At 40.5% G+C, this 14,604-nt stretch overlaps 1 protein-coding gene across 2 annotated transcripts in view; it reads right to left on the bottom strand.

The window, feature by feature from the left end:
* Positions 1-14,604, bottom strand: part of Stat4 (signal transducer and activator of transcription 4) — a 92,484-nt gene that overhangs the window by 23,660 nt on the left and 54,220 nt on the right. For both annotated transcript variants that reach the window (XM_021235566.2, XM_013123968.3), the window contains exons 5-9: positions 12,431-12,523; positions 8,384-8,462; positions 5,374-5,459; positions 3,714-3,865; positions 405-563 (exon numbers count right to left, since the gene is read on the bottom strand). In XM_021235566.2, the coding sequence (XP_021091225.1) occupies positions 405-563; positions 3,714-3,865; positions 5,374-5,459; positions 8,384-8,462; positions 12,431-12,523 (569 nt within the window). The remainder of the gene's footprint in view (positions 1-404; positions 564-3,713; positions 3,866-5,373; positions 5,460-8,383; positions 8,463-12,430; positions 12,524-14,604) is intronic.

The raw sequence follows: 14,604 nt of genomic DNA, 5'->3' as shown, positions 1-14,604 counted from the left end.
TTATGGGCTCAATAAAGATAATATATATACCAATATATTTATATATATCAAAAGATAATATATATATCAAAAGGTACTTGATTTTAAAACATTTTGGACTGAATGTTGGGATTTATGATCCAAAAATTGGAATTTTTTTTCTGCAGTGATCTCACACCAAATGCTCTGCACCCTCATTTCCTGGATGTGCTCTCAAGAAGAAATCCTTCGCCTTCTCTAAAATGCAAAAGCTGAGTGGGCAGTGGGTGATGGGGTTGGTCAGCTTCCCGGTGACTGTTGCTAATTAAGGAGTAAAGAGTGGGAATATGGTTCTGGAGGTCTCTGGGGCTCCGCCACTGGGTCCTGGGGTCCCTACTGCTCTGCCCCATGTGGAGCCAGTATGATGGTGGCAGCCATGCACTTACTTCTTGAAAAGGTTGTAAATCAGGAAGGTGGCTCTCTCCAGAAGATGCGCTCTCTGGGTAGGGATGGGGTCTCCTTCGTAAGTCATCTTAGTAGACTGCTCCTCTAATTTTTCCAGCTGTCGTCTGAGTTGGAAAAGACTCTCTGCCAACAGTGTAAAGCTATGGAACAGTAAATGACAGGCTTTTGTTTTCCCTACTTAGTGACTGAGCCAGTTTAACAACTGACCATATTTCATAAATAATAATTAAATGATTAAATTAATTAAACAAATCACTTAATCCCAATTATGATTTATGACAATTCTTTATTGTTTTTTTCTAAACCTCCTTCATGTTAAATATTTTTCTAATTTGTGCTTTTAATTTACACACACCCTTTGTGAAATATTGTCAACATCTGGAGCCAAATCCCTTTTAATTGCCTTTTAGATCCTGTTAAGTGTTCATATTAAGAATATGGCTTTCACTAAGTCAGAGACAGGCCAATTTAGAATGTAGAGTACAAGCAATGGAGAATGTTACATATAAAACCCACCTTCCTCCCCAACTCTACAAATCTCCAGTTCCTGGGTGTTAGTGGAAAGTGATGGCGAGTCACTCTGACAGTCGTTACACAGTGTTTGGGAATGCTTGCTTCTAATGCCTGAGTGGAATTCTGCTCATTATGTGCCTATCTTGCCTTAGAGATGGAGGTGAGGGTTAGGTCAGCTGGAGAGGAACGAGAAAGACTGAAACAGGAAGAGGAAGTGGGCTCCAACAGGAGGAGCAGAGCACTTCAGCTGTCCTTACTGCCACTCTTCCCTCAAGTGTTAGACAGAGGGGACCAGGGGAGGAGCGGTGACCCCTGCTAGGTTTCCCTGTAGGCACCATCACCTTCATCGTTCCCTTTGTTGCTTGTCTTGTTGTCACAGCAGTTCTTTGGGTTTAGAGAACTGAGGAAAATCAGTATGTTTCCGAATGAGCGCATGTCTTTACTTCTCTTGAGAAGTAAGCCTGAACAAGCAGGGGCACGACACACTTCCATTTTCTGCAATTATCCCTTAGAAAGCAATTTTGAGTTTTAACTGATTTTGTTTCTCCCTGTGCTTTTCGATTGCTCTCTCAGACAGTCTTATTTCATATTAGAGTCAGAAACCTTTGTCAACATTTTTATCATGTAATGTAAAAAGATAGCATCTAATTTGATGTCATGTCTGTATTTTAAGTAGTGATGCCTTGCATTGACTGCTGGAGATTATGTCACTTGCTATTGTGTTATAATTTTGTTTTAGATCTTGCTATGTGGATGAGGGTGGATTGGAACATGTGTGGCTCCCGTGAAATGGTGGTGTGTGTCACCATGCCTAGCTTAACTTTATTTTTAAGTGGCCAGCAAATGTTGTGTATATTTTTTCATTTTATGCATGGTGTTTTGATATATTTGCATATTAAAGGATGGCCAAATCAAAACTAAAACATATGTATTGTCCCACACAACCTCCTTGCTTGTAAGAACAGAAAATTTACTTAGTAATTTTCAAGTATATAAGCTGTTGCTAACTACAGTTATCTTGATGTATTTTTCCAACTAAAATTTTGCATCCTTGACCAACATCCTTAACAAAGTGAATGTGTCTGAAAGCATAAAGCTAAATGCTTTACTCATAAGACACACGTTTTAAAAGCTGTTTTTAAAATTTTTGAAGCTAAATGTTTATTATATCCTTAAAGGCAATTCATTGTTGGCTTTAAAAAATCATTTTTGTTCCTCTTAGGGTCCCCTTTGCTACCTAATTTCTCTGGGGTTGCGGGTTGTAGTCTAGTTACCTTCTGCCTTACATTTAATATCTACTTATGAGTGAATATATCATGTTTGTCTTTTTGGGTCTGGGTTACCTCACTCAGGATTTTTTTCTAATTCCATCCATTTGCCTGCAATTTTCAAAACATCATTTTTTTTTTTACTGATGAGTAATACTCCACTGTGTAAGTGTTAACACATTTTCTTTATCCATCCTTTGGTTGAGGGGCATCTAGGTTGTTTCCAGGTTCTGGCTATTACAAATAATGCTGCTATGAACATAGCTGAGCAAATATCCTTGTGGTATGGATGTGCATCCTTTGGGTATATGCCTAAGAGTGGAATTGCTGGGTCTTGAGGTAGAATGAATCCCAGTTTTCTGAGAAACTGCCATACTGATTCCCGAAGTGGCTGTACAGGTTTGTACTCCCACCAGCAATGGAGGAGAGTTCCCCTTACTTCACATCCCTTTCCAACACAAGGTGTCATCAAGATCTCCTGGGTAAACTGGGGGGGTAGAAGGGCGGGGATGGGAACATGAGGGATCCAGAAGGCCGAGTTGAGAGAAGGATGGAAGGGGAGAGGGAGAGCAAAGAAAGAGATCTTGATAGAAGGAACCATTATGGGCTTAGGGAGAAACCTGGTGCTAGAGAAATTCCGGAAAATCCACAAGGATGACCCCAGCTAAGTTTCCTAGCAATAATAGAGGTGTCTGAATAGGCCTTCCACATTAATCAGATTAGTGACTACCCTAATTGTCATCATAGAACCTACATCCAGTAACTAATGGAAGCAGATGCAGTGAGTCCCAGCCAAGCCCTGGGCTGAGCTCCTGCAACTCAGTTGAAGAGAGGAAGGAGGGATCCTATGAATAAGGGGGGATCAAGATCATGATGGGGAAGCCACAGAGACATCGACCCAAGATAGTGGGAGCTCACAGACTATGGACTGGGAGCTGGGGAACCTGCATGGGACTGACCTAGGCCCTCTGAATATGGATGGCAGTTATGTGGCTTGATCTGTTAGAGGGGCCCCAAGCAGTGGGACCAGGACCTGTCCTGGTTGCATGAACTGGCTCTTTGGAGCCCATTCCCTATGGTGGGATACACTGTTCCGCCTGGATGCAGGTAGAGGGGCTTGGTTCTGCCTTAACTTGGTATGTCAGACTTTGTTGACTCCCCAAGGAAGGCCTTACCCCCTCTGAGGAGTGGATGGTGGGTGGGAAGGAAGGAGGGATGGGGTAGGAGGGGGAAGGAGGGGGAACTGGGTTTGGTATGCAAAATTAAAAATATTTTTTAAATAAAGAAAAAATCATTGGAGTCTTTTAAGATATCATGTCTGCATACTGAGGAATTCTTAGGCATGGGAAATGCTTCCTTTCCCTCCCCAAACGAGGGAAGCTAAGAACACTGAGCTGGTGGTGTCTCTGTGCACGGCAGTCCCCAGCTTGGTGTAACCTGCGTTCCCCCAGCACACTGGAGCCTGCACTTCCTGTGGTTTTCACTAGAAACTACGGTCGACAGCTTTACCAGTTTTGAAGCTGGTCCAGCCCGTTGTGGAGCGGGCCACCGATGCAGGCGATCTGCTGCCGCCTCTTCCAGTCCTGCAGCTCCTCTATCAGCATGGTGTTCATTAGCAGGTCCGACTCGTTCACTATTTGTGTCATCTTACTGAGCACTTCCTGAAAACAGACGGCAGGTGAGGACATCTGCAGAACACCCAGGTTCCAATTCTGCTTATAAAGCACACTGCTCTGGGAGATGAAGGTTTGACTAAAAATCAACCAGATACTTGATCAAGACAAGTTTCTATTTGATATAGCATTGCCTTTCCTAACAATAAAGTTGCTACAATTGGATAACATCACAAGAACTGTGGCCACAGCTGACATTCTCATGTTTCAGGTTAAATGTGTCCATTGAGAACTTCTGTGCCAATATTAAGTCTGGCTGTCCTAAACATGCGTTTGAACAGTCGTTTGTTTTACTTATTCCCGTGTGTATGGGTATTGTGCCTGCATACATGTCCGGATGATGTGTGTGCAGTCCCTGCAGAAGCCAGAAGAGGTGTTGGATTCACTAGGAGTGAATCACTTGGTGGTGAGCCACCACGTGGGGTCTGGGAATGCAACCTGCATTGTCTGGAGATCAGCCAGTGCTCTTAACCCCCAGCCATTGCTCCAGCGCCTCTTGCTACATTTTTTAAAGAATGTGACATTACCCATCTATTTGCAAACACACTGATTAAAACTTGGGTATTTCTGTGCTACTTTGTCTTCAGACTTTATTTGAGCTTAGGGAGGCATTGTGAAGTAACTTTCATAAGGATTAGGAGATGGAGTTTTCAATAGCATTGCAAGTTTGGACAAAGCATTTATAACCTTGCTATGACTTAGTTTTCTAAGAAATGTAATTGGGTGGATGGGCTAAATTATTTTCAGAGTTCATTCTCTCTTGAATTTTATTTTTCAAAAAAATAAGATGGCACATGTCAAATATAAACAGATTAACCATAAAAGCCTGACATTTTTATCTTGGACTAATTCCTCACATGCTTGCAATATTATGTATTCCTAGTTATATTTATAATCAATTTAAAGTGAAAATAAACTTATTTGGATTCATATAGGTTCATTCACTAAAAAGTAATCATTTAGAAATGAACTACTGATTCAACAGTTGTTGGTTAAATACCAATTGCATTTATTTTTAAAGACAGGTTAGAAGATTGAAGTCAGAGGAGTATTTAGTCTCTTGAAAATACTTCATTGAGCAAAAAAAAATTATGTTTGGTTGTCAACAAAACAACTGGGAGATTTCATGACTAGGACAGTATTTAACAATGCCATCCTCAGAATGGAATATAGAACATGAATTTTTTCAATAAAGTTTTAAGTCATCAAGTAATTTTTAACTATAAATATGTAGTGTAGCCACTTCAGCCTGTTAAATAGTGAAAAATAAAACTTGGTGCAGTTTTCGCCTTCCAGCAGCATTTCAAAGGCTGGGGGCGTGGTGCAGTGTGACTGTCCAAGTTTACTCAGTCATGGCGGACAGCTCCTGGAAATGCTGGCATCTTTCCATTCAGTGTAAACGGAACTGATATAATCTGAGGTCTTGGTTATGTTTGGTAGGATGAGGTTTAGGAAAAGAAAGCCTGGCAAGTGGCAGATTAAAATTCTTTGCCAACCTTTCTCTTGAAGTCCAGGCTGTTAAGCATTTCTTGCAATGTCAACACTTCTTGGTTCATCAGGATACTATTCTTGTCGCCCTGATCTGCAAAGGAGAGAAGAGCAGATCCAGAATCATCACCACCGGGGCAAGCCTTTTATTCCCCAAAGGCAAGTCTATCTCAATCCACCCCCAAACCAGCCTTGGACAGGACCAGGGGCATAGGCTGTCAGAGACAAAATGGGCTCCCGGTGTTGAGCATGGAAGTCCAGTCTTGGAATGTTCTCATCCTTCCAGGAAAGAATTCCAGCCAAGCATGCACAGGGACCCCTTATCTCTCTACATGACAGAAGGAGGATGCCCTTCACCTGGTACTCAGTTTGGTGGTGGACAAAGCAAGGGTTTTTAAAAATTTATTTAAATTAAAAACAATCTTATTTTACATACCAATCCCAGTTCCCTCTCCCTCCAGTCCTGTCCTCCCATTCCTCCCACCAATCCCCCATCCCACTCCCCATCCATTCTTCAGGGAATATGAGGCCTCCCATGGGAAAATCATCAAAGTCTGTCACACCATTTGGGCCAGAACCTAGGCCCTCCCCCATGTATTCCTCCATAGGGAATGGGCTTTAGGGATCAATACTGGCTAAAGGAAGGGCTTTTAATGGGCTTGTTTTACTGGATCTGCTGCACTAAGGAAAAAATGCTTGCTAGATATAAGGAAAGAGAATTCCTTGTGATCAAGATTAAATCACATGACTCATTCTGTGACCTCCACCTATCTCTCCCCAATCCATTCATTCTCTGCCTGGTAAAGTTATTTAGTCTCAATGAACTTACAGGAACTAATAAAACTAAAATTTCTATGTTTCTGTTTTCCCTACAAAATGGACTAGCATCACAGCAAAACTGGTCAAGGAAAACAATAGAAAATAAAACAAAATAAAAAATAAGTTAGCCTCTTGGATGGGAAGATATGCAATAGAACAATACCATAATGCTTAGTTTAAACATTAAACCCATTGGTACACACTGTGCCAAATTTCTCTGCAAATTGTTGCTAATCTTCAGGATGTTATTTCTGGTTCTAACAGTTCACAAGTTCTCTGCTTCTTGGATGTTTTGGGTACATTGATTTATTAGCTGAAACTTCATTAGCCAATACTTTCCAGTTTTCTCTACAATCTTTTTCTCTTGTTATCTCTCATTTCACTTGTATCCATGTGGGGAAAATATTGGTTGATTTAATTCATTAAAAATGATTTTTTAAAACATTTTTGGTGTCTGTCTGTTTATGACAGGCCATCGCACAACCCAGGCTGCCTTTATACTCCCGTGCAGCTGAGGGTGGACTTGAACCCTTCTTGCCTCCACCTCCTAAGTGCTGGGTTGTAGGGTTGTAGAAATAAACCACTACACACTTCTTAATTCTTTACAATGCACATGAAAACTGACAAATATTGAGGTAACATAGATAATAAATGCTGCATTCAAAATATTTTTATTGTTTAATGTATCTTGTTATATTGCAATTCTTAAATTTCATAGTTTATGTGGAAATTGTAATAAGTCTGTCTTCAATGACACTTGATGAAATACAGTGCTTTCAGACTTTTCTAGGATCATGCATCCCTTTGATAAGTGGTTAAACTTAAGTTGTGCTGCTTCTTCTAAAGAGAACATTGGAACATGTAAATAATCATGAACATTTTGAATATTTCATGGCAGTCATAACATTCTGAAGATGACAGGAGAATTAAACGCCTTCTTCAGAAAAATTATTTGATAAGTCATTCATACTGCCTTAAGAGTATATGTAACATTTGAATAGTTAAAGGGGATTTTGCAAAATAGATGTTTATATGTGCTTTCTTTTAAAAATACTTTGAAACATTGTAAAAGTGTTACATGGTTCCCATCTTTCCTTGTGATAGTTTGAATGAGAATAGCCCCGTAGCTTATATGTTTGGATGCATAATCCCCAATTAGTGAAACTGTGTGATACGTCCTCTGTTGTCTGACACAAGCACAGCATAATGATCAAAACCGACAGGTCTACACTGGCATAGTTTTGTCAACTAATTCAGACAAAACCAGTTAGAATCGCAACAATTATCCCAATAATTGCAGCATAGTTAGACTATCAGTCTGCTGTTGCTTGTACATCTCAGGACTTATAAATATTTTCATTTTCTCATCTATTTATTAAAAATCATCTAACTATAAAAACTTAATGTTTAAGTACACAGAGTCAAATAAATTCAGCCTCTTTATATTTTGACATTTATTCAATTATTAACATGTCTTAAAATACTTAAAAATGAAACTTTAAAATTGCATACACAAGAATATATATAATATCTAATTTTTTGGAAGTTAAAATAAATACAAATATGTTTGTGACTATGTGGCAAAGGTGTAAGATATTTTAACCATGCCTATCTGTAGATTATGAAGCTTTCATGTGATTTTTAGTTTTAAGAATTTTGCAATTTTTATTCTATGAAGTTCTACTTTAGAAGTTCTGAAAATTATAAGGACTCATCTAATATCAGTAACTCCCTGACTGTATTAGATGATTATTTTTGTTAGTTGGGTTTTATTTTTCTTTTAAGGAAGTTTCTTGCTATGTATCTCAGGCTGGCTTCCAACTCTCCATTCTCTTGCTTTAGCCTCCAAATCGTTTGAATTCAAGGCATGTGCACCACACCTAGCCAGAAGCCCTGACTCCTCAGAATGCTCTTCCAGGGGGAGACACGTGCTGTAGTGGGTACCATACCTCATGTAACTCGTGATTTACTTTGAATCTTTTAGTAAATAAATTATTGCATAAGCTAAATGGAGAGAAGGAAAAAGCAGACCTGGAAATATTCTTTGTCTATATTCCTCAAAAATAAAATTGGTAGGGAGCTCACATAAGGGAAATGATCAAATTAGCTTGCGACTCGATGACTCTAACCAGTGAAGAAGCCCAATAATTATGTCACTTTATGTCTCCATGTAGAGTCATAGACAGAACAATAACTTACCCATTGTCTGAATTGTTTTATACCTGTAGTCAAATTCATCTTGCAGATCTTCTAAGTATTTGGTGTCTTGTTCTGTCATCTTTATACAAAAGAAAACATGCTCAAAAGAAAATACCAAACTATGCTGCAATGTTTAAGCACCCCATAGATACAACATATGTACTTCTAAACAATTCACTGGAGGTCCCAGCCTCCAACAGCATCTATTGGAAGTCTACACATCCAGAGAGCTACTCCACAAAACCACTACATTCTGCTGGAAGGCCAAGTTAAGCATTCTCTTCCACCTTAAAAACATTTATATTTTATGTTTATGAGCACACATGCATGCAGTGTCTGAGGAGGTCAGAAGAGGGCATCAGATCCACCGGAAGTGGAGTGACAGAGTTGAGTTGCTATCTGGGAAACAAACATAGGTCCTCTGCAAGAGTAGCAAGTTCTTAGCCATTGAGCTGTCAAGTTCTTAGCCACTGAGCTGTCTCTCTGTCTCTCCCAATTTTCTTCCTTCCTGCTTAGGAAATCGTTCAGCATCTTTTTTTTCTCATTTCTCAGTTACAAGAGCTGCTAACCACATAACTTCATTGCTGGAGAAAACTAATCCTTTTGTCCTCTTGGATTTTGCTTCTCTCTGTAGTAGTGTACAATAACCAGAGAAGCACAGCTTATGACAATGCTGCCTAGGCAGTTTTTCTTTCTACTTCTTAAAATATGCCTGCATTTTTTTATTTCTGTCTTGGAATTTTTAAATTTCCCCCCCAAACCCATTAGTGTTTCCGGTTCAGTCATAATAATTGAGATCTTGAGTATTGGCTTTTCATGCATCGTCTTCTCTAGCCCTCTCGATACTCATCAGGAGTATATACTGTACCCATTCTTGTCTACTGTATTCATTCTTGCTTTTGCTGACAAAGAAACAGAGGTTTGAGCTGAGCAGTTGCTCACGCCTTTAATCCCAGCACTTGGGAGGCAGGCTGATCTCTGAGTTTGAGGCCAGCCTACTCTACAGAGTGAGTTCCAGGACAGCCAGGACTACACAGAGAGACCTTGTCTCAAAAATCAAAACCAAAAAAAAAGAAAGAGGAGGGGCACGGGGAACAAAATTTTAACAATGTGAAGTGAGTTGCCTGTCGAGGGAGACCTAGCAGCCTAGCTGTGGTCCCCAAATCCTAACCAGACTGCCCATTATGCATTTAGACTGCTTCCCTCATCCCAAAAGTCTTCTCTAAGGAAGCACACACCCTTCCCTTTCTCCACAATTTCTCCATAAATTACTGATTAGCAAAACTACCCAAGTTGGTGTCAGTACAAATTCATGTATCAACTCTGCAGCATATTGATACACTTGAGCATGTATCAAGCTTTAGCCTCTGTTTTTTGTTTGTTTTTTGCTTGTTTTGTTTGTTTTTGAGATAGGCTCCATGTTTCCCTGGCTGTCATGGAACTAGCTATGTAGACCACATGGGACGAAAACTCAGAGATCCCCCTGCCTCTGCCTCCAAGTGCTGGATTAAAGGTATGCATCACAGTTCATAAAATGTGTCTGCCCCTGTTTATAGAATAGAGGCGTGGGAGGGAGAGAATAAGGAAGGGAAGGGAAGAGAGAGGAAGGGGAAGAAAGGAAAAGGAGACCGGGAAGGAGAGGGACAGGACAGAGCCACATTGCTTCAGGGAGCCTTGTCAGGTCACATGAGTTGTATACAGTGCTCAGAACACTGCCTATTCTCAAGCTCGTGCCTGGCAAACATTAGCTGTGATTACTATTTTCCTCTGTTATCTCATGGTCTTGACATTTCAAATCTTAGAGCAGGAATTGACTACTGACTGTGCAGCATACTGTCCACCTGATGACAGCACCACAGTATTCCCGAAGCTTCATCAGGCCTGAACCTTACATGCATTGTCCTCTTGGCAACCTGCCACAAAAATCGTTTCCATTTTTCGTATAAGAAAACTCATAGACACATGGCAACAAGTACGCAGCTGGGAGCTCAGAGCCATCTAGATCTAGTTTAGCTTCTGTCTTCCCTGTTTTTAACTCCGCATCAGCACACTTGAAGCATTTCATTTGAATGTTAAATTTCTCAAGAGCAAAGATCTGAAGCAATCTGTGGACGACTTAAAGACAGGGCACTCACTTACTTGAGAGAAATATACAATTAAATATAGTTTTAAAGTAGGAAATATATTGTTTGACCTCCGAATTAAAAGATGCTTTCAGAGTCTTTTAAGCAAAACACTAAATAAATAAAAAGTGCATTAAACCATGACTTTAAAAATCAACAATAAAGCCAGGCGGTGGTGGCGCATGCCTTTAATCCTAGCACTCGGAGGCAGAGGCAGGCGGATCTCTGTGAGTTCGAGGCCGGGCTGGACCGACAGCCTCCAAAACAATACTGAGAAACCCTGTCTCGTAAAACCAAAAAAAATCAACAATAAAGTAATTAAAAGGCTTCAGATACTGTCATAGGTTATAGTAAATTTTTTGCAAAAATGGTAATAATTTGCAAAAGCTCTCATGATGGTCAAAATCCTTTTGTGAATGCTACATTCCAGAACATTCCACAGAGAGGTGGAGGTTATGGCCTAAGTGGCAAAGTCCATTGCTGGAAAACTACTGTTCTGCCTAGGGATCAGGTCTGACATCCTGGAATCAGAGCCTGTGCCCTAGATTGGGTTCTGGGATCTACTGAGGGTGCGTTCGCAGAAAGAACTTCCTGAACCGGGATAAGGTAGCAAGGAGCTGAGCAAGCACATGGTCTGTGCTGGGCTTCAGCTTTGATCCCATAAGGAACTCAGGAGCATGATCTGACCCACAGAGTTAACACCAGCGTGAGAGCAGGGGCTGGTGTTTCCTCTTTGGCTATGCCATTCACTTCATGTCTGAAGATGGCCTAGCCTTCTCTGGACAGACAATTTTAAAGAAGCACTTCGTAGCCAAATTCACAGACCTGGGATGATCTATGGGCCTGAGGGAAAAATCAGAGCAGAGCTATAATGGTGAACTCTGGTTGCACCAGACTTCTCAGGAGTTAACAAAGAATCCGAGAACTATGGAGCTCAGTGGAAGAGAACTGGCTTGGCATGCACCAGATCCTGGATTCAGTCCTAGCATATACCACTACCCACAAAAAGTACTGGAGACATCTGTGTACTTGATTCATATGCCTAAGTATCCTTATTATAATACAATAGCCACTGTCTGCTTTTACACGCTCATGCACTCAGTACAGTCCTTGGTTTAATGCCACAGGATGCTCAGGCACTGGCCTGAGGTCCACCGTGAGAGTCTGATCCTGTTTTGCCACGGTGGAAGCAAAGACATGTCTGTTTGTTTGCTTATAATGGAAGATCACTAAACTGCTGGTCTGGAAGTAAGCCCTTAGAAGTCCATTCACTTAAACTCTGCCTACAATTCAGTGTATGGAGAGCTTTACCTTGGTATGAGTTGATTTAGTTTTAGAGAATTGTTATTTCCACAAAAAAGACAACACCAAATGAATACTACATAGGTCCTTTATATACAACACAGTGAAAAGTCTGTCCCACTTAAAACAATCTTTTCTAACTAAATGAAAGTAACAAATCTATAAGACCAATGGGGAGGACAAAGCAAAATGTACTAATATCAGAGGAAATAAGTGACATAACAGGTTCTACAAATAAAGGATAATAAAACACTATAGAACTCAATTAGATTAAACGTATACACTTTTTAAGAACCACAAGTTACCAGACTTACTCTAGAAGACATAGTGTAACAGCTCAATATCAGAAACAAGTTGAGTTTAAAAGCCTTCTCATGTGAGAAATATGAGACGTATGTGAGAAACACTGCCCTCTGAGAACTGTCTGCACTGGCCTGTGGCACACAGGCTGCCACTAGCCTTTCGAGGCATCTACCTAAGGCCACTCACCTGAGACATCCACCTAAGGCCACTCACCTGAGACATCCACCTAAGGCCACTCACCTAAGATGTATACCTAAGCCACTCACCTGAGACATCTACCTAAGCCACTCACCTGAGACCTCTACATGAAACCACTCACCTGTACGCTGTTTTTAATGGCAGCCACTTTGTGCTCTACATTCCTTTGTCTTTCTGAAACTGAGGAACTTTGCAAGGATTTCTCCAGAGGTCCCTGGAAAAAAGAATGTATTGAAATTTCACTGTTGTTGATAAAACATGTTTATGATTTTTGTAAAGGATATACTACTCTGGGGCTGGAGAGATGGCTCAGCCGTTAAAGGCTAGGCTCACAACCAAAAATACAAAAGGATATACTACTCTGACCCGAGGTTTAGAACAACAGGATACAAAAATACTCTATGGCTATTAAAATTCCTGTTGAAAGAGCTGGGAATATAACCTCCTGGCAGAGAATGCACAAGGCTCCAGGTTCCCACTCCCAGAACAGAAAATAATTATGCTTGTAGTGTCCACAGTCAGAGCAACTCAAGATTTTCTCAGATTCCATGGTGAAAAGACAAAGGGGATGTCTGTTCTGTGTCTTTACTCCTGTTGGTTTGGGACAAGGGGTGCCCCATGTTGGGGGCCACTTGACCCATACACATGCCTCCTCATATTGGGCTCCACTTGTCCCCAACCAGTAGAAGACAAGAAGCAACGAAGAAGGAGCAACAGCTGAGACCAGGAGATCTTACACAAGCTGATCACTTATGCCAAGGAACTTCATTAAGGAGTACAACATCATATATACTAATTGGGGGAGGGGAAGCCAAAGTCAGCAGGGGCCTAGGTCAGGCAATATTGGCAAGGAGAACATGGGATACCTCAGACATTTGCCTAAGGACAGATAACCACAGTCCAGGGGTGAGAGTTAGGTCCCTGATAACTACAACTTGGCTCCTCCCAAGGCAATAGCTCCAGCCCTAACCAGCCTTGATAAGTCCACTCCAGACATGGACACAGAGCTAGTTTCCTTTGTCCTTTCTTTGGGACCTTAGAAAAAGTCTTTTGGCTCATTCTGTCTCTGCACACTGTAGAAAGTACTAAATGATATGATGTAGATAGTATTAACTTAAACAACTAAGCAGATTATAAAACACTAGACATAATTTCTACTTAGATATTCATGTAGATATATATCCAATAATATGAATATATACATAGGTATTTGGAATTAAGTAGGTATGACAAAAACAATACATATACCAAAATGTAATAGTAACACTAAATAGTAAAATTGTGTGCCATTTTATGATTTGTAAACGATTTTATTCTGTGTGTGTGTGTGTGTGTGTGTGTGTGTGTGCCATGTATGCAGGTGATAGCAGAGTCTAGAAGTCCCATGCCCTGCAGCTGGAATTATGGGCAGTTATGAGGTACCCAATATAGGTGCTAGAAACTGAACTGGGGTCCTCTGGAAGAACAGCAAGCGCTCTTAACCATGGAGCCATCTTTCCAGCTCCTACCTTCATGACTCAAAAAACGTTCATAATTTCCTACAGTCTATTTCCATTACTCTTGAACTTCATGTAATTTAAATTAGTGTTATAGGATCACATTAACTTGGGCTTAAATTAGCAATTGAGGGTGTTGAACCTGCTGAGATATGATTTATTTTTACTTTAAAGAAAAGGGAAATTACTAAAGGAAGTGGAAAAATGATTTGGTAAAGCAAAAAGGCCAAGTGGCTCTTCCAAACTCTATATCTTGGCCACAATAATAATCCGACCATGAGTGGGGCCTTAAACACCAAGTTCACAGCTATCTGAAGATGGGAAGAAGATATGTGAGTGGCCCCTGCACCATACAGATGAACAGAGAACAGGGTTACAAAGGTTGATAACTTGACAATACACAGCAGAGCAGTGGTGGACTGCCAGGAAAACCCTTGCTTTCAACTCTGGGTAGAGTGTCTTAGATCTATCCCACATCCTTCAGATTAGTAAATATTTCCCTCTCATCACGTCCATCTCCATTATTCCATTATTTGTCTACCTACATGAAATTTAAAAAAAATGCTCAGTCCTTTGTTTATGTAATATGCAATAGTAACATAATTTTAGTTTCTTTAATTAGTATGTGCTTCAAAATTTTGACTTGACTAATATTTGATATTTGGAGAGAGCAGAAGGCACACATGAGAGAGAAATGGGTGAGACAGACAGACAGCCACATACACAGAGAGAGAGAGGGGGAAAGAGAGAGAGAGAGAGAAAGAGAGAGAGAGAGAAAGAGAGAGAGAGAGAGAAAGAG

Source organism: Mesocricetus auratus, unplaced genomic scaffold (assembly GCF_017639785.1).
Source record: "Mesocricetus auratus isolate SY011 unplaced genomic scaffold, BCM_Maur_2.0 Super-Scaffold_100010, whole genome shotgun sequence".
NCBI classification, from domain to species: Eukaryota; Metazoa; Chordata; class Mammalia; order Rodentia; family Cricetidae; genus Mesocricetus; species Mesocricetus auratus.
This window is presented reverse-complemented; position numbering and strand designations above follow the sequence as displayed.